General features: G+C 37.7%; 1 protein-coding gene across 1 annotated transcript; it reads left to right on the forward strand.

Annotated features, from left to right (window-relative positions):
- Positions 1–266: 266 nt before the first annotated feature.
- LOC121296981 (LIM/homeobox protein Lhx5-like) lies at positions 267–18,179 on the forward strand. Its single transcript, XM_041222967.1, has 5 exons — positions 267–864; positions 3,553–3,776; positions 5,446–5,723; positions 10,203–10,368; positions 15,520–18,179. The coding sequence occupies exons 1-5, from the start codon at positions 695–697 to the stop codon at positions 15,858–15,860; spliced, it is 1,179 nt and encodes a 392-aa protein (XP_041078901.1). The 5' UTR covers positions 267–694; the 3' UTR covers positions 15,861–18,179.
- Positions 18,180–19,064: the final 885 nt, after the last annotated feature.

Here is a 19,064-nt window from a genome sequence, read left to right on the forward strand (position 1 = left end):
ACACCCAAACACTAACACATAAACATAATACAAGCATAAGAAAATGGTCATACTTACTTTTCCCTAACCAGCACCAAGGTTGAAAACTCTTAACCCTCAACATTATGATGAGTTGTTTTTTCAACTGTGCAAGCCGCTATGTTGTAGCCAATTTAGATGTACTATAAATTAAAGAGTTTCCATAGCGACCCAGCCCTGATTGGCCACTTTCCCCAGGACGTGCCTTGGGACGTCACCAAATCTGAATAAGGATGCGCGAATTACCAAAGCCAGGGAACACAAAGATGAAAATGGGAAGTGCATGAGGTGAGGCAAAAAGTACCTTCCAATCCCTGCGCCTAGCCAGCCACCAGGATCATTCATCAGCTCCATCTTCATCGAGCACTTCAATCAAGCAGACAGTATCTACTCTGCCTCACCAAGATAACCCTGAGGTTCAGTATGAAGGACCAGGAATAAAGTAGTAAACCCCACATTTGCATCGGACAGCGAAGGGGAATTCTCCCACTTTTTCCACTTTGGAGAAAGCGGACAGCACCGGAGAACCATAAGGCGTAACCCTATTCTATTTGTTGCTTCAGGTGCAGCTAGCACGTTGTTCCACTGGGAACAGAGGAGGGACAGCGGCGGCAGCAGCAGCAGTGGCGAGCGGGCCAGTGGGGTTTTATTCGTTTGCCTTCAGGACAGCGGAATAATGGTACACTGTGCGGGCTGCGAGAGGCCCATCTTGGAGCGCTTTTTATTGAACGTGTTGGATCGAGCTTGGCATGTCAAGTGTGTCCAGTGCTGTGAATGCAAGTGCAACCTAACGGAGAAATGCTTTTCCAGGGACGGCAAGCTTTATTGCAAACATGACTTTTTCAGGTAAGGTATTTTTGTTTGCAGGCGAGTAATTTGGAAGCTGTGGGCTACCTTTCCAAATTACTCTGTAACTGGTGCCCACCAGAATAGAATGCATTGCATTTAGTCTTTCGACTCGCCAATGCATTACCATTTTAATGGTACTTTGTTTGGTTGCATATATAGCATTCTTTTCAGCAAACATACACAATGTTATGCTTTCAATTACCTCAGAATTATTTAATTACACGTCTGCTCATGCATACCCTAAATACATACCTGGTTATTGGTGGATACTTGTCCATTTATTATATTCTATTCATTTGGTTGTTTTATAGATCAACAACATTCAATAGCGTTCTTCTTATATTAATTAGATTAACCACATCTTATTGTCTTTTTAAAGATTTATATTTATATATGTTAATGCATTTATGCTGGTAAATAGCCATAGCCATAGCGTCCAATTTACGTTGTTTTGAATGTGTGTATGGTATGTGTTATATAGTTGTATATAGTATATATATATATATATATATATATATATATATATATATATATATATATATATATATATATATATCTATTATCTTATATATATATCAACTATATACAGATAAACATTTTAGGCCATGTTAGGAGTTTATTTGCTAATTCTTCGCTGTGATCAGTAAATGTTGTGACTAATGTACACAACAATAAATTCTCAGAAAAGAAAGTGGTTACATTTAAGAACGCATCAATCGTACATTGTGGGCTGTGGAGTATTAGCAATAACCCGATCACCGAAAATAATATATATATATATATATATATATATATATATATATATTATATATATATATATATATATATATATATTATATGCAACTGTAACAATTACCTTTTTCCCTCGACTGCTGCTTAAGGTCAATACTCTTAATTTGAAAGTGTTTCCATCTGTAAAGCACACTAAGAGATGTGCTGTTAATAGGGACCATTATGGTCATCATTTACATTGTAAACCCGCCGATGGATTTACAATACACCTTTTGTAACAATAATGGTCTTAATGTGCCTATCTGTTGGGTGTGTGTTGGCTATGCCCGGGGAATAGGTGCTTTCTTTTTGCTCGGCCCAGCACACGGTGCATTTGAATGGGAACATGGTGTCGTGCCCCCACTCCCCCTTTTTTGCTAATTCAAAGTACTCTTTAATAGTTCGGTTTGCATTCAGGGCTGCTAATGTGAAGAAACTCTTTTAAACACCTCTAATGGTTTTTTAAACAGCAGATGAGCCAATTATACCCGCAGGATATAAGACACAAATGACATATGACCTCTAATGCCTTTACTAAATCAACGTCATTAAGTTAACACGGTCTTTGAAAAAGTTCATTAAAAGAACATTGCATTGTAAAAATGTGTTCAAATTAGGATTTAAATATCGGTACATTTTTTAAATGTTCGGTTCTTTGCAGCTGGGATTGTATTTGACAGCAGCGTTGGCACACCTTGTATTTCATAAACAGGCAATGGCATAAGCAAGAAACACGGTGCATTAGATTATCACTTTTAAATAATCTTCGAATATTAATGTGTGTATTATTAATGGCGTATTTATTGAAATATTAGTATCTGTGCAATTTATGTGCAGACAGGTCTTTTAAACCACACGTTATTATAGACTTTAGAATAGTCTTTACACAGAAACACAAATTATTATAAGCAACATCTTGTCACAAACTTGTTGTAATATGTTTTTAAAAACTACAGAAATACTGCTTGCCAAGTCCAAATCTGAATTCTTTATTGTCTGCAATTTATTCTACAACCCGACAAGTTCGCAGTCTTAACTTTTATATCAAAAACGTTTCACCTCATAGTGATTGCCAGTAATATATATGTTGTGAACAGCTGTTGTCGGGATCATTTTAGTAGGCCCTTCAAAATGTTAATAAATGTTTTGGCCTAAAAGATCTAATCAAGGAAACACTCATGCAATACCCAGTAATGTGTTGTTTGTTGTGTTTGTTTTTTTAAATATCTTTACAAGATTTTTTTTTTTCCTTCCAAGATTATTTTGACATTGATCCGTTTTCATCAAGAAATATCCAAGAACAATTAATTGTGCCTGCAGATTATGTCGAGCATGTTGCCAAATTATTGTTATTTCTTTCACAGCAAATAACGTTATCCAAATGTGTTTTGTTTCTTTTAATAGGAAAGTGCTTTATTTGAAACCAGATTACCTAAATGAGTAAGTGCATATTACACACGCATTGTTTTAAAAATACTTCAGTTAAAATACTGTAGTAGAAAACCATGACCAAATCGTGGATACGATTTTTAACAAGCTATTAAAAAACTGAATTATTTACATTAAAAAAAACCTGACACAGTATGGGTGTAGCGGCCTCACAGACGGAAACATTAAACGGCTTTTTTTTTTTGAGGTGGAGACAATTAAAATGTAAATTGAAAGCCTCTCCAGGCCTTCTTCAGGTTTATTGCTGACAAAAAATAAAAGCTCTAATCTGTCAGATACTTGCTAATATGATCTGTTTTCATGGAGTGGGGGGAAAACAGCCCCCATTTTATAATTATCAGGCAGGGTAATTGTTTTAATCATATTATTTTCAAAATTAAGTAGTAGTGGTGTCTATAATTAGGTAGGAGGTTTATTGATCCCTTCTTTACCGTGTGTTTTCCTTTTTTTTTTTTTCTTTTTTAGACGGTTTGGTACGAAATGCGCCGGCTGCCTTCAGGGTATCTCCCCGAGCGACCTCGTGAGGAAGGCGCGGAACAAGGTGTTCCACTTGAACTGTTTTACCTGTATGGTCTGCAACAAGCAGCTTTCCACGGGGGAGGAATTGTATATAATTGATGAAAACAAGTTTGTGTGTAAAGAAGATTATGTGAACACGTGCGCCATTAAGGAGGTCAATTTAAATTCAGGTAAAGTTGCATTGCGCCTTTTTTGGAAATAAGAGAATATAAAAGTAAAAGGCACAAATATACGTTGTTCCTGCAAAGAAAACCTAACCAGATCACACACACACACACACACACACACACACACACACACACACACACACACACACACACACAACACACACACACACACAACCACACACAACACACACACACACACACACACCACACACACACACACACACACACACACACACACACACACCACACACAACACACACACACACACACATACACACAAAACTTTAGACAAAACTCCACACAGGGTGGAAGCCGACAACAAACAAAATATTTTTGGCACTTCTATTATTTTGAAGGCATATTAAGTTCTTAAAAAGGTGTTTTACAAAGCAGTTCGTGGGCACACTATCACACAACCAGTTTCACACAATGAGATATATATGTGTTTTTACAGTATATACAGTAGCAGGCTACATAAATAGCCTGGTGTTGTGCTTCGGTGTTTTATTTTTTCAGCTCAATTACTCCAATAAAAGCAATACATTTCTACTTAGGTGTTTCATTTTCTGTTATTCCAACTGCCCAATCAGTCGTTTTATATGCATGATTTTACATACCAGTGTTATTATTATTATTATTATTATTATTATTATTATTATTATTATTATTATTATTATTATTTTATTATTTTAATTTCAGATACCTTGTTTACTTAATAGTGCTGATAGACTGTCTGGTATGCCAGATATCACTGCGGGGTTAAACAAAGAGGGTTAGACCTTTGGGTAGCCTCTGTATGAATTACTTGATGATTACCGAACGACTAGCCCTTGAAGCAGCATATCACTGGCATGTTTGAGTCCGTTTTGACATTTGCCGTTTTAATTTTTGAAATGTGTTTTCTACGTGTTTTTATTTTTTAGGCACTCCAAAGCCAGTATGCACCAGGCACATACACTGACCACTTATTTTAGACAAGTAAAACGGTTATGCAAATACTCGTCCCAAAGTTTAATCATTTTAGTTGTTGTTTCATAGATAGCAGCTGGTTTCTTGTTAGTCGGCAAAGTATTCTGATATAAATAAGCGTCAATGATATTTACCTTTCTCTGACCCCATAACGTTTTATTATTATTATTATTATTATTATTATTATTATTATTATTATTATTATATTATTATTATTTGAATACAAAACATGCTTAAAATACATTTTGATCAAAGTTTATAACCCCAAGACCATTAGTATTGAACTGTACAAAGAAACTCAGGTATATGTAGGGATAGCAACATTTCCTACATGTCTGTATTATGACAACCTGGACCGTTTTCAACAAACCACGGTGCTCCAGTGTAGCCTATTGCACAGAACATGCCAGCAACATGCCAGCAAAACTCTATCAGTTGATTTCGTTTCTTGTAGCTTCATCACATATTGTTGTTTGATGTTACACTGATCACAAATTAAACCTATGTAGTGATTTACACATTATATTTTTCCAATGTGTAATAATACTAGTCACAAAACAATATATATGGCTAAAGTACTGTCACGTGTGCGTTTCAAGTATCTAGTGCTGGTAGTGTTATACCTAGAAATGAGAAGGACCTGTAATAAAGCACGAGTTTATAGAGAGCCATGACAAGGAACATTCTTTTCGTCTGTTTACAGTGTCTTCGTGCACAGACAGAAGTTTATCACCGGACCTCCAAGACCCCACAAACGAAGACACTAAGGAAACGGACAATTCCACTTCTTCTGACAAGGAAACCAACAATAATGAGAACGAGGAGACGAACTCGACCACGAAGAGGAGAGGCCCGCGGACCACTATTAAAGCGAAGCAGCTGGAGACGCTGAAGGCGGCCTTTACAGCCACCCCCAAACCGACCAGGCACATCCGGGAGCAACTGGCACAGGAGACCGGCCTCAACATGAGAGTCATCCAGGTATGGGAATCAACACAGCTGCCATCAATGCTATGGCTGCACTGTAAATATAAATGCAGAATAGTATACACTGTCGAATGATAAACTTTACAATAAGTAGCTCGTACTACACATAATTACACAATTACGTTGTAATCAGGGGTTAATTTGTACCGGGGCTTGCCGGTGCTCAGCCTTAGACCCTAAGCTTGACCAGGCATAGCCCCGGCATCTCTTCGGCTATGGAAGTTAAAAATGTCCTAAAATGTTTTTCTCTCAAATAATTTTCTTAACATTGTCAACACCAAGTTCTTACGTGTGCTAAACAGAGACAGTCAGCTGCTAGGGACATTTTTTTACTTAACATTTCAGCTACGTGCCATAAAGATTACACTGGCAGCAAAAGTTTTGAACAAGTTTTAATGAAAAAAATATTGTAGCCTAAAGTGAAAGCTGGCATCTGATTTTTTATTTTTATTTTTTTTTAAATAGCACTGCTTCCGGTTATTATTACTGTTTAATAACAGGAACAGCATTTTATTTAGTGGTGGCGTTGGACGTGTTCATGCCTGCCTGCACCCCTACTCCCACGCAGGAACCTTACCATGCTAATTTCCTCTCTCTCTCTCTCTCTCTCTCTCTCTCTCTCTCTCTCTCTCTCTCTCTCTCTCTCTCTCTCTCTCTCTCTCTCTCTATAAAGATTACAACCATATCGGTCTGGTTCTTGCTTGCTTTTTTTCAATTAATATAATTAAATTATGTCCCACAAATAAATGTCCCACAAATAAAATTATGCTGTCTTCTTTTTGCAATGAGGTACACGAAACAGGGTTTAAAATGTACTGACGGGCTGGATCTAGTCATCCAAATGGGCAGTTTCTTCGTGATAGCCTAGTTTAAGAAGAAAGCGTTTGAACAACCGTTCAATTCCTTGTGTACCTTAAGGGGTTAATAGAGAATAAAAAATTAAAAAATAAAAACCAAGCCAATAACTATCTAGCCTAACTTTGTATATGATGTAGAGTACGTGATTATAAAATCTAACACTAGAACCAGCAATACTCTTTCAAATAAACTTAAGAACGGTATTATTGTCATTGCTTGAGCCTCGGCAACTCTTTCTTCACAAATTAAGCACTGGTTGTAATTATATGGAGCTCACTCAACCATGTGTAAATACAGTATACAAACCGACTATATTGTAATTTTGTAATTACGCATTGTAACTACTGAACAATGGGTGTGACTGCTGTGTTGGGACAAAGTAATTTAGACACGCTTATTATAAGGTGTAAACAATAAAGATGTCTCTTTTGGGTTATAGGGGGTATGCATTTTTAAACGATGTCTGTTTAATTTGCAATGAGAGTCTGTGATCAGCAAAACTGTATATGTATCATTTGTCACAATGTCAACAGGAACTCATTGTTTTATTAATCCCACGTGACCGTGGCAAACACACAAGGCGTGTATTTGTTATTAGAAACGAAACTGGCAAAACATTAAGAAAGAAAACTCTTTAATCAACGTTTATGCCTAGAGATGAACTACACAGTATACATGATTTAAATTAAATTGTCTATTGAAAATAAATATAAAAATAATACATTGCTATTTTAAGGCTACTTGTTCTCGGTTCTCCAAAAAATATATCCGATAGGCTAGAAAATGAGACCTTCTGTATCGTGCATACTAAAAGCATGTAAGGCTGCCTGTTTTTATAAAACCTTTGTACACAGATGTAGCTTCTGGATTCCTAACCAAGTACATTTCATTTCTGTGCAACAGATATTGTAGCGATCTCGGTTCCTGCTACAATATTCTACTTTTCAAAATATAGGAAGAAAGAAGGCACTTATCAAAATATGAATCATTTGATAAAAGTTTGTATTTAAAGAAATGGTTCACCTTAATAAAACCGTAATAATTTTTCAACAGCTTGCTTCGTCTGCTTCTGTTTCTTTTGAGCACCAAGTCCAACAACAACCGCGGCCTTATCACAACAATAATAATAATAATAATAATAATAATAATAATAATAATAATAATAATAATAATAATAATAATAATAACTTTAATTTCATATAGCACCCCTCTCACTAAGTTACGTCACCGTAAAGACACTCCTCGTGTGTATCCGAACAGCGATGTGTTTTATAATTCCGAATTCCCAAAGTGCCCTTAGGCCCAGTTCAGCTCACATCTTAGCTGACTAAAGCATTGCAGCACGCTCTCCACTTACATAGTACAATAAATACTAAAGTTAAATCGTCTTATTTAGTATCTATTCTACTAACTAAGATGCTGCGTAACTGAGACATTTATATACTGTGTTATTTAGTACACATTATATAGTTTCTGTACATAGCAACTAAGACGCTGTTATTTAGGATTAGGGTTAGGCTTAATTAGAACCATAAAAGTTATACACAATATCACTTAATAATTAAATCTTTAAGTAGTGTTAGTAATAGCGACATCTACTGTTAATACCATGGCAATGAAACAACATTGCCTCTATTTCAGTGCCTCACATACTAATTAAGGACATTTCACCTTAGTACATATAGTACTAAGCAGGCTTGAACATGGGGTGACGCAGTTAGGAAAACATTATTTCATGCAATGGAGTTTATTCGAAATCCATATTTTGACTGTATTGTCTTGTCTTCAATCTAGAAAATGTGTTTGTTAATGTTTTCTCTGTTTTACATGAGTATTTGTCAGCTATAAAGTTGAATTAGGCGCGAGGCTCACTGTTATTGAGCAGAACTCGCTCAGCCGGGAATGGGGGTTTCAGAAGCACAGCCGAGGAGCTGTCCACCAGTACGGTGCTAAAACTCCAAGGAAGATTTATCGAGTTGTCTGATTCAATCTCCACAGTGCGTAGCATAAATGAACACTTTGGGATTGATTACTAAATACATCTAAAGGTATCGACAGTTGTCTATCCACAAGGGTCAAGTAAATACATCGATTTTACACGAAATCGTTCTGGTCTCAGAGTGTGACACATTCGATTCACACAGCGGGACGCTATACGCTCGGCTTTCTTGTCAATTCATTGTAAGCCTTTGTTTACAACAAAAACTTTACTGCAGGCATTACAATAAATTTTAAACGGATAACAGTTCGTGGGTTTATTGGGGGATGTAATCTAAATGAGGCTTGCCATAGAAGTATAAGGTCATCTTATAATTAATAAGGAAAAGGTAAATAAACACGCGCACTTATAACACACGTCGCCTCCATTTAAGTCGCTGCTAATTATTTAACTTCTGGAGCTTTGTTAATTTAAGTTTACTACCAATTTATACATTCCTTTTTGTATTTGATTTTACTGGAGAGAGTCCTGTTCTAAATAAAATATAATTAACAGAACATTTAAGAGGTTGGGTAAGCTGCAATTTTACTCACAATACTGGACAAAGTCAATAGCTAAATCTCAGAACTGCCATACAATCCTCTGAACACAACTCGAGGCAACAGATGTATCCCATGGGCGTTCTATGTACAATTGTGCAGTTCTTAGTGTTTTTTTCTGGAGCTCTTGTTCTGGTTGTATATAAAACCAATAGCGCTAATTACTGGCTCCGAATGCAAAAACATAGTGGTTCTATTAATGGCAGTTTGTTTATGAACCCGGATACTGCTGTTCTCTCTATATAGGATGTTTAAATATCCTTCAGAATGTCCAGAAACCCACCTGCTAGATCCTTTCTCCAGTTTAGAACTGAGAATAAAAATGTCACCGCTTTAAAACATGTTCAGCAGAATATATGAATATAAGGTCAAAATCATTTATTGGTTTATTTGGACAGAAAAGTGATGCAGAGGGATAATTGTGGTATAGGCCTACATAATACATTCCCTTCTTTACCAGTCTCAGTGGATATCGTAAGCTGTCAGTGGTATCTCCCATTATGTCATTTATCCTGGACTATACCCTGGTCAGAGCTGCTATTTATCCTCTTTCAGGTGGCCATGCCGGTTCATGAGATTGAAATTTCAAAAGATGCTGAAGCTGGTCATAGAAAAATGCCAATTTAAAGTCTTTATCCATTTCTCAATTTGATAAATTGTTGTTCACATGGTTAAATAGTTCTGATTCATTTTCACATGTGCATATACCCACTGAAACATGTGAATGTGTGTTTCAGCTGCTGGAGTTCTCGGCAGGGGCAATGTCGTGACTTGTATAGTATGGGGTCAATCTGGATTCTATATAGTCAATAATGGAAGAATACCTAAACCAGGTCAATGGAGACAGTACCCAGTCCATGTATTTTAGGACAGGAACTGAATGAAGGTTTGGGGAGACACAAAAGTGTACTGAATAATAATAATAATAATAATAATAATAATAATAATAATAATAATAATAATAATAATAATAATAATAATAATAATAATAATTGAGAATTGACTAATATGTAGATGTATTTTGCTTTCATGTCTGATGTTTTCTTGTTTTTTTTTTTTTTTTTTTTTTTTTTGCAGGTGTGGTTCCAAAACCGGCGGTCCAAAGAGAGACGAATGAAACAGCTGAGCGCGCTGGGGGCACGGAGGCATGCCTTCTTCAGGAGCCCTCGGCGCATGAGGCCACTAGGCGCGCGGCTTGATGAATCCGAAATTATGGCATCAGGGGCTTATAACTACTATGGAGGTACTGCATCAGAACCACTCTTTACATGACATGTGCTACACAAAAATATGTCTACAATATAGGCAATATGACATACAATTGAGAAAAATGTGTGTATGTCATTAAACTGGCAGGGATTTCTCGAAGGGAAGAGAAACCGGTGATTTGCCTCCCCAAGTGATTCACTGTGGAGACTGTTTGAATTGCGGGATTCCCCACACTAACGTACAGCTTTGATAGTGAGAGGAATTGACTGCTTCAGAAGGGGAGTTTCATGGACCGGGTAGCTTGTCTGCCACTCTATAAATTTGAATGGCATCCCTGTTGGTTTCTGCTGGCTTTCCTGCAGTTCTGCTTGGTGACCAGTCAAGCAGTGGTGTTAGTGGTTTCACTCCAGAGTCTGGCATGAGAACTGTGTGCAATCCATTCCTGCACAATTTGTGTTAAATGCAACTTTTTTGCAAAATGAAAAATCAACAGTTAATATTAGCAGTAGTTATGGAAAACTGCGTTGACATTAAAATTGAATAATTGTATTTCCATATCACAACAACCATACTGTTTGGAGTAGTGCAAAATACAATGTTCAGTCTTATATCAAACACAACCCTTTGTTATTTAATAACTGTGCTATCCTTTTTGGAACATGTTACTCGATACATTCTTTGTATGCCACGGTAGGTGACTCCATAAACACCACTCTGCATATAGAATATAACGTAGCCCCATAGTATCGCTTAGCTATGAGGATGGATCATTCGGGGCTGTGGCTCATTTCTATGTGTTGTTGGATAGAACGTGACGTTTGCAGGAGTCTCAACATTGCTCAGTACAAATGGTTTGTGCTATAATTGCCATTGCTGGGTTAGATACACATTATAACCGCGTCTGGATGAAAGCAGTAGTTTTTAGGTTGAGTTCCTTTGCTGTAATGAGTTAAAAGGCATGTTTATAATACCCCCCTGAGCAGTGGGGAGACCAGCGATGGCTGTCACATGCTTCTATTTTTATTGTCTTGTTTGACATTCTATGAGGTTCTGTTCCTAACTAAGCAGAAGAGTAACCTTTCATGTATATAGGAATATTTAATATTGGTGTAACTTTACTCAAAATAGGATATTTAGGCTGTTCAAAAAGTGTGTCTCACCTGAAACAACTTGCCCCGTACAGGGGGTGGGTGTCACAGATTATGGTTGCTTTTACGATGGGTAACAATCCGATATTTTCATTTTTTATAATAACATAATGCTTTTATTGTGTAATACAGGATTACAAGGGCAGATAATGTGGTATTTTCTCTTTTCGTATTAACATGGGCTATATATCATATGACTAAGACTACAAAAAGACTAATATTGCAACTAGAGTTGAACCCATGGTACAAAAATCATATTATAGCCTCCATAGAATAGGAAGACAAACATCAAATAATTCAGATTGATATATCTGGTGACACAGCCTACAAAATCTAACACAAAATACTGTACTACTATTATGGCTTCCTGTAGACTTTCATTTTGTAGTTTATTTGATTGCATGATGTTAGATAAAAGACCTACATTATGTTCATATGTTTTTTTTTTGTTTGTTTTGTTTTTTAATTATGTATTAAATCTCAATCCTAAAATTCTAGACCCCAAACATTTTGTGACACCCTGAACTAACCAGGCATAACAAAATAATGTATTTCTTGCAGTCACATGTCTTGCCCCATTGGTTTTGTTCTTACGCCATAGATAGCTCATCTCTGGCTCTATTTAACATGATACTCACTTCAAACAAAACTCAATACTAAGCGCTAGAACATGAACAACGTGATCTCAAAATGTTACTTACAATATGAAAAAAATGTGCTAACTCTTATCCGTGATGGCATAGAGATGAAACTCTAAGACTGTGGCCTTCTGTACGTATAGCTTAACAAATATCTCAGTGTTTGTGTCATGCGCGAGGGCAATCTATTGTCAAAATTATAGACACTGTGACAATCAACAAGAAAACAAATACAAACTATTCCTTACTGTTAAACTGTAAGACACTAAACTGTCTTTTGAAGGCTGTGCCTGTGTTTTTATGTTCTTCAAAATAAGTGTATTTCATTATTTAAAATGACCAGAAAATTTGTTTTACAGAGCTTACAGTCGTTCTACAAAATTACGTGCATGCTCCAATATTGGTCCCGTAATATTCAAATGCATCGACTTAACAAATTATTATTATTATTGTTAGTAGTAGTAGTAGCAGTAGTAGTAGTATTGACCAACATACTTAATTGTGGGCTATCCACGTTTGTTCCAAAAACAATCAGGGTCTAATGTAATGTTCGGCTATTAAACACAAAATCATGTTTGATTACGGACAAATCCACAGCCATCATAATTTAAAAGAACTCGGCTTAATCACACTTTGTAGCCAAGTGACAGAAAAATGTATGTTATTGTAATTGGTAACAAGCTTTGGGGCGTGACTGGCCATGTTTAATTGATGGCCTCTAACTTTATTATGACACACTCGTTTGATATTCGCTTTCAGTATTCCTCATTTGTGAGGGGAATCTGTTTTCATTTTAAGTGGGCAATGGTTGTCAGAAAAATAAGGAACGTCGACTGAAGAGGGGGGTCGGTGCGGAGGAATTCTTGATAAGCGACTGGAGCTAAAATTCCCTCCATGGAGGATTCTCGTCACATACTGCGAGTTGCAGAAGTAGTTTGGAATGCTTTCCTCTTGCAAACTCGAGATGGGCTGCTGCTTCTGTCGCTTGCTAAGTCCGGTTGCTATGACTTTGACAGCCTTCCTGCGGCATCTGCTTGAGCCCCTGTTCAAAATTCACTCCCTCTCTGTCAGACCTGCTTTAATCCCTCTGTGAGAGATTCCGTTCCAGCCCTGGCAAAATCTCGCACCCTGCTGTAAAGCAAATGTAAAAAACAAAAAAAAAAAAAAAAAAAAAAAAAAAACAACATTGTTATGAAGCCGTGTTTTCTGAGCATGAGCATAAGCCTTATATGATACCCCCTCCCCTCCCTCCCCCAACCACCACCACCTCATTTCCCTCCTGGGACTGTTTTTTTTGAAATTTAAAAAAAAAAAAAAATAAAAAAACAAAATAACCCCTTTCTTTAACTCAATTTTCAGGGAACCCCCCTCCCCTCCCCCCCCACCCTGCGTGGCTAGCAAGAGGACACCGAGCCGGGGAGCACGGTCTCTCTTTCTGTCCCCCTTTCTATTTTCAGGGAACAAAGATCCAGCTGCAGCCCTTTGTAACGCGTTGAAACAGCATTTGTTCCAATTACCTCCAAGCTCTTCCAGCATATGGAAGGTCACTTTCAAAAGCTAGGGGCTCTTATATGTCGTCGTCCCCCCCCCCCCCCAAACACACACACACACACACACACACACACACACTTGTTAAGGTCCATTGAAAGAATGAAAAATATTAACCTCCACATTAGCGCCGCGTAAAAAGAGAACAAGGTATAATCATTTTGCATGTGCATATCACAAATCTCCACAGGCTACTATTGAAATGCAATTCCGTGTTACAGAAAGACAGTATCTTCATTGTTTTACTATATTATGAGAAATGAAAGGTATGGTGTCCTATAAATGTGTAGTTGTGGTGGCAATGTACAGTATTGTTTCTGTATGCTTATTGGGCACTAAATGCTCTTTGAATAATTGCATTTATATTGGTATAACTGACATTGCTTCGCTTAGGGCATTATTAAAGCAATTTTTACAAGCAATGTTGATCATTTATTAAACAATTTAAAATATGGAATATTTAAAATAATAAATATCATCCATTAAAATACGTAAATAAATAAATAGATTGCCCAGACTGGTGACATTTCAGTATTCAAACCTTTCTCAAACAAGACTACAAGCCTTATTCAGACGAGCACATTAGAAACATGTTGCTGTCAGTGTTTACACCATCATAACCAGCTTCAGCTCTCCTCTTCAGGTACACATGGTACGGAGAAGGCCTTAGTGCCAGCACTCTGTCTGCTTGGGAAACCCGTACACGTGACAATGACACAGATTTGAGATCTAGGAAACCCGTACACGTGACAATGACACAGATTTGAGATCTAGGAAACCTGTACACGTGATAATGACACGGATTTGAGATCTGGGAAAGCTGTACATGTGATAATGACACGGATTTGAGATCTGGGAAAGCTGTACATGTGATAATGACATGGAACTGAAATCTTTTTCACCCGGTCACTTCGATACCCTGTCTTTATATGCACGCAGACACAAGCATGCACACACTCAACTCCATTGATCACAGAGCAAGTATTGGCACAGAATTACTGGATATGGAGCATCTACTCTTTCCTTTTCTTCAAATGACATCTTCGTATTTTTTTTTTTTTATTGTACCCTTACATTATTTATGATTGTTCTAAGTAGTTCTTATTATAATTACACAATATTTATTTTTGGTTAATCCTCTGTTGTTTTTATTATGAGCCCAGTTCATCATAGTGTCCTTATATTAGTAAGTGTCAGCACCACCTAGAGCACCGCTGTGCATTGCCAGCAAGACACCATTGTGCCAAAGTGCCTGATCACTAGATAACACTAGCTCTTAATTCTTAAAATACTTTTTGACTGATCTAGCTTAAGCTGTAGGTATCTATGGCTAATAACTAGAACTCCTAAACTCTGATAAAGGCACCTTAACAAAGGCTTTGAATAAATACATTATTTGAGTAATTGTAGCAAGAACCACTGCAAACATCATAAAAAGTGAAAGACTTGCTCTTTAATAAATAACTACAGCTTGTAGATTGATATTCATGGTTTCCTTTAACCCTTTACTGTCTTGGGTATGTTCCCATACATATTTAATGCCTATTTTCTCAATATCAAGTATTTTGGAAACGGGCAGCAAAGGGTTAAAACAAATGTCAACTGTTACTCCTGCACTCTAGACAAATAAGAATTTGTTAATATTTTTATTTAAAAAATGTACAAATAAATCATATTATAAAACAAATAAGAAGTTAGTCAACTTTGAAATGAACAGTAAAGGATGTTTTTAGAGGGCTTTTAGAGAAACATGATCAAGTAACATTTTTTCAATTGGTTGGAGGTTTCATTTTTTAATTTCTTAGCCTGGAAGACAAACATTTTGAACAAAACTTTGTTTCTTGTTTTCAGAATACCAAGGTGAATACTACGGGCCTCCTGGAAACTACGACTACTTCCCTCACGGCCCTCCCTCCTCGCAGGCTCAGTCCCCAGCCGACCCCAACTACCTTCCCGGCTCAGGACCCGGCCAGCTGGAAGGTCCTCTTTCAGGGCACCACCCCTCAGAAAACCAAAGGTACACGGACATGATCTCACACCCAGACACCCCTAGCCCTGAGCCGGGCCTCCCTGGGCCCCTGCACCCCATCCCTGGTGAGGTGTTCAGCGGGGGCCCCAGCCCACCCTTCTCGGGCTACAATGCCCCCCTGTCCCATCCAGGCCAGGATATGAGTGAAACCGCTGTGTGGTAGAGGTCTGCTCACACCATTCTGGTATTGCCAAGGAACTTTCAGAACTTTTTTGAGAAAAATATCACATCCGGACCTCTATACCAAAATAGAATGCGATATGGATCCTGAAGCAGTCCTGGACAGTCTGTGTGAAGGTGGAGAGACGGGGACTGAGATCACCTGCCCAGTGGTGCTCCATCATCGCTTTAGCTTTCACAGGGAATCAAGTTGTTCATGCAGCCATGCTGGGTCCTGGTTGCCTGTGTGATTTCTGTTTATTTTATCAACCCGCTATTCAGCAAGCTCTCCCAATGAGGATGCTGTCATTCAAGTGTGGGAGATGCACAGCCCTATGATATCCCAGTCATTATGTGTGTAACAGAGTGGAGGATGGGCGCTTAATGGTGCACCCCACAAGCGAGCGACTTAACCACTATGCAAAAGAGCCAGATTTGTCTGCATTCGTGGTTATAGAGTTTGTAACCGCACTGGCAGGGGTCCGAATTGGTAATGGCATCACACACACCTCTGCCCATTACACAAGATTTTGGTCATTTTGGTTCTAGCTACTCAGAAGTGTGAAAGAAATGGGTGCTAGTCTTCCTAGCCTAAAAAAATCAATCAATAAAAATGCATAATCTACACAATATCTAACTCATCATTTTCTGCAGTTTTCTGTAGGCACACAAATAAAGATCAATCTTGAATCACTAAAGTATTAATCAACCAACACTATAACAAGCTCTATGCTAGCACTTCTGTATTTGTTCAGTGGCACGTTAGCTCTGATATAGCTCTGTGAAGCTGTGTGTATTAGCCCTGGAATCGACAACAACAGCAGTTTTTAATAATAAACCATTACAGAAACTGATCCGTAGTGTCACTGGGTATATTCATGGCTGCATTTGCTCCTTTTCAAGAGTTATTTTTCAGGAGTTCACAAAATGCCAGAATTAAAAAGTAAGTATTTAACTGGGGTTCTGCATTGGAACACCATTACACCTGTTAATTATACAACAGGTTTCACCACTTTCAGTTTATGACCAGTTGAGATGACGACACGCCATGATTAAGTGGGGTGGAGATACTGGTATCCACAGTCAACAATAGGAAAGCGTCAGGTATGATTGACACCTGTTTCATTTGCTGTGATTTCCCTTGTCTTGGCTATCTCTGCCCTGGCTGCATTTGGTCAACCATTTAACATGATTCTCTTAAGCAGCAAACTCCCCACAACCTGATGCCAATGCTCAAAAATAAATGTCTCCAACAGGCTAGTGATTATAGTTTCTTACAGTATTGTGTGAGCCCCTGAAAAGTAAAGGTTGAAAAGGAACGCTCCTATTGAAGGTGTTTCTTTAGTAGCATTGTGTGCCACTTTGTCAGGTATTGGGCCACTCCATCTCAGGAGGAGCTGTCCAGCCAAATGAAGCAGAGTGGGGATGTGGGGCTTCTATTACTAGGTTAGTGTAGTTTAAATAGTGCCAAGAACATTAGAATTCCATTGCTATTTCTATCAGGATCCCATTGCCATTGTCCCTTGTTGCACATTGTGACAGAGGGGCTGTGCAACCAAAACTGACCTTCTTTCTGTGGCTCATTCTTTTTAATAGAAAAGAACATTGCATTTATTACTCACAATACCCTAGAACAGCTGATGCCTGCGCTGGGAATGGCAGAATTGTTTTCTTTTCCCTCAGAAAGAAAAATACAACAGCATCTGGGATGTATTACATCACTCTGTCCTGAGAAAGTGCCATATCGCCACCTGTTGGGGGTGTTTGGAATAGAGGGAATGTCCCCAGACGAGCGCTATCTGCTGTCCTGTTCAAACTTTGTCTGAGTCACTCAGTTAAAACATCATCAAGCGAATTTGTAAGAAAGTCAAGCAGTCCAGCTGACATTGAAGAAGGCCATAGTCAAATTGTTTGTCAATTGCTATTGTGGAAAAAACATCAGAGCTACACACACACACACACAACCACAAACACGCTATGATGCAGGTTATAGGTTAATGGTTAACTGAACACCTTTCCTTACGGATTGGTCATTCCAATTGCATTTCAACTGAAAGCCAATCATATACCAGATTCAAAACAGGCCCCACCCATCTCCCCTCCCCCAGCTGTCCTGTTACCCGGGTTTTATTTCAACAGAAAGTTTGTATCATTTTTGGTTCACCAGAAGAAAGTTTGTATTTTTGTTTTTCAGAAGACCAATTACTTGTAGATTTCTTACTTTGTATAAAATACAGATGAAATATATCCTTGTTATTTATTGTCTGGTTCCAGTGTGCTCTGGAATTGGGCACGTGTGAAGCACAGGGGATAGGCCAGTTCACCCAGCTCCTTCTGTACATGTTACTGGTTTTGTTGTTTCAATGTGAATAAAACATGTTTTAGTTAAACTTGGAATCAAACTGTCCTAGTTATTCCTCTTTCTTTCTTTGCAGGTAATAATTCCATGAATCTTCATGGTTTTGCACTACCATTAGCTAAAGAGGTCTCAAATGTGTAGTTTTGAAAGTTGTATTTTGTAATATTTTTTCAATATCTGGTCATACATTAGGTAAAGTACATCTCCATACCATACTCCTGGGAAATCTGTTACATCTGCACTTGCTAGGTCATTTCACCTAGACAGTATCTACTGGGGCAAAGTGTGTTACTGGATGAAGTTATGGAAGTCATTAGGGGAAGCAGCTGGCTGGTTACTGGCAGGAAATAATCTGGCTTGCAAACAGAGATTTGTGTTATCCAGTGCAGTACCAGATATCATGTTTTTAAATACAATTGAAATAAGAAGCATGTGTTTATTTATAAACTGCTCATTTGAGATCTATATAATGAATGGATTTGCACAACAAATCCAAACCAAATATGATTTTACCTCACACTTAACAACTACTGGCATTTGAGACTATTAGACACATAGTGCCATTGTAATTACAAATGACAGCATGCCATATGACTCATTCTAGTATGAGAGAATTGAGAGGCAAAACTGCTATAAATTGGTATACAGTTTACTAGTATACACACATTGCTGTAAGATCTGATAGGTGATGCTGTATTGTAGCTCTTTGTAGGATTTGTATGTGAGGAATACTGTTATTCACACTGTAGTGTCCATTATACGACACACATTATGGCAGTACATACTGTAGAAGAGGTTTTATTGAATATTTTAGTAAAGCATTCATCTTAAGCACGTAACAGTGGCCAT

The sequence above is a fragment of the Polyodon spathula genome, chromosome 22 (assembly GCF_017654505.1).
Source record: "Polyodon spathula isolate WHYD16114869_AA chromosome 22, ASM1765450v1, whole genome shotgun sequence".
In the NCBI taxonomy this organism is placed as follows: domain Eukaryota; kingdom Metazoa; phylum Chordata; class Actinopteri; order Acipenseriformes; family Polyodontidae; genus Polyodon; species Polyodon spathula.

Excerpts from the sequence above, each read along its gene's own strand:
- LOC121296981 (XM_041222967.1), top strand. The coding sequence starts at position 695 with ATGGTACACTGTGCGGGCTGCGAGAGGCCCATCTTGGAGCGCTTTTTA. Across the intron at positions 3,777-5,445 it reads GGAGGTCAATTTAAATTCAG|TGTCTTCGTGCACAGACAGA; the intron begins GTAAAGTTGCAT and ends GTCTGTTTACAG. Across the intron at positions 5,724-10,202 it reads TCAACATGAGAGTCATCCAG|GTGTGGTTCCAAAACCGGCG; the intron begins GTATGGGAATCA and ends TTTTTTTTGCAG.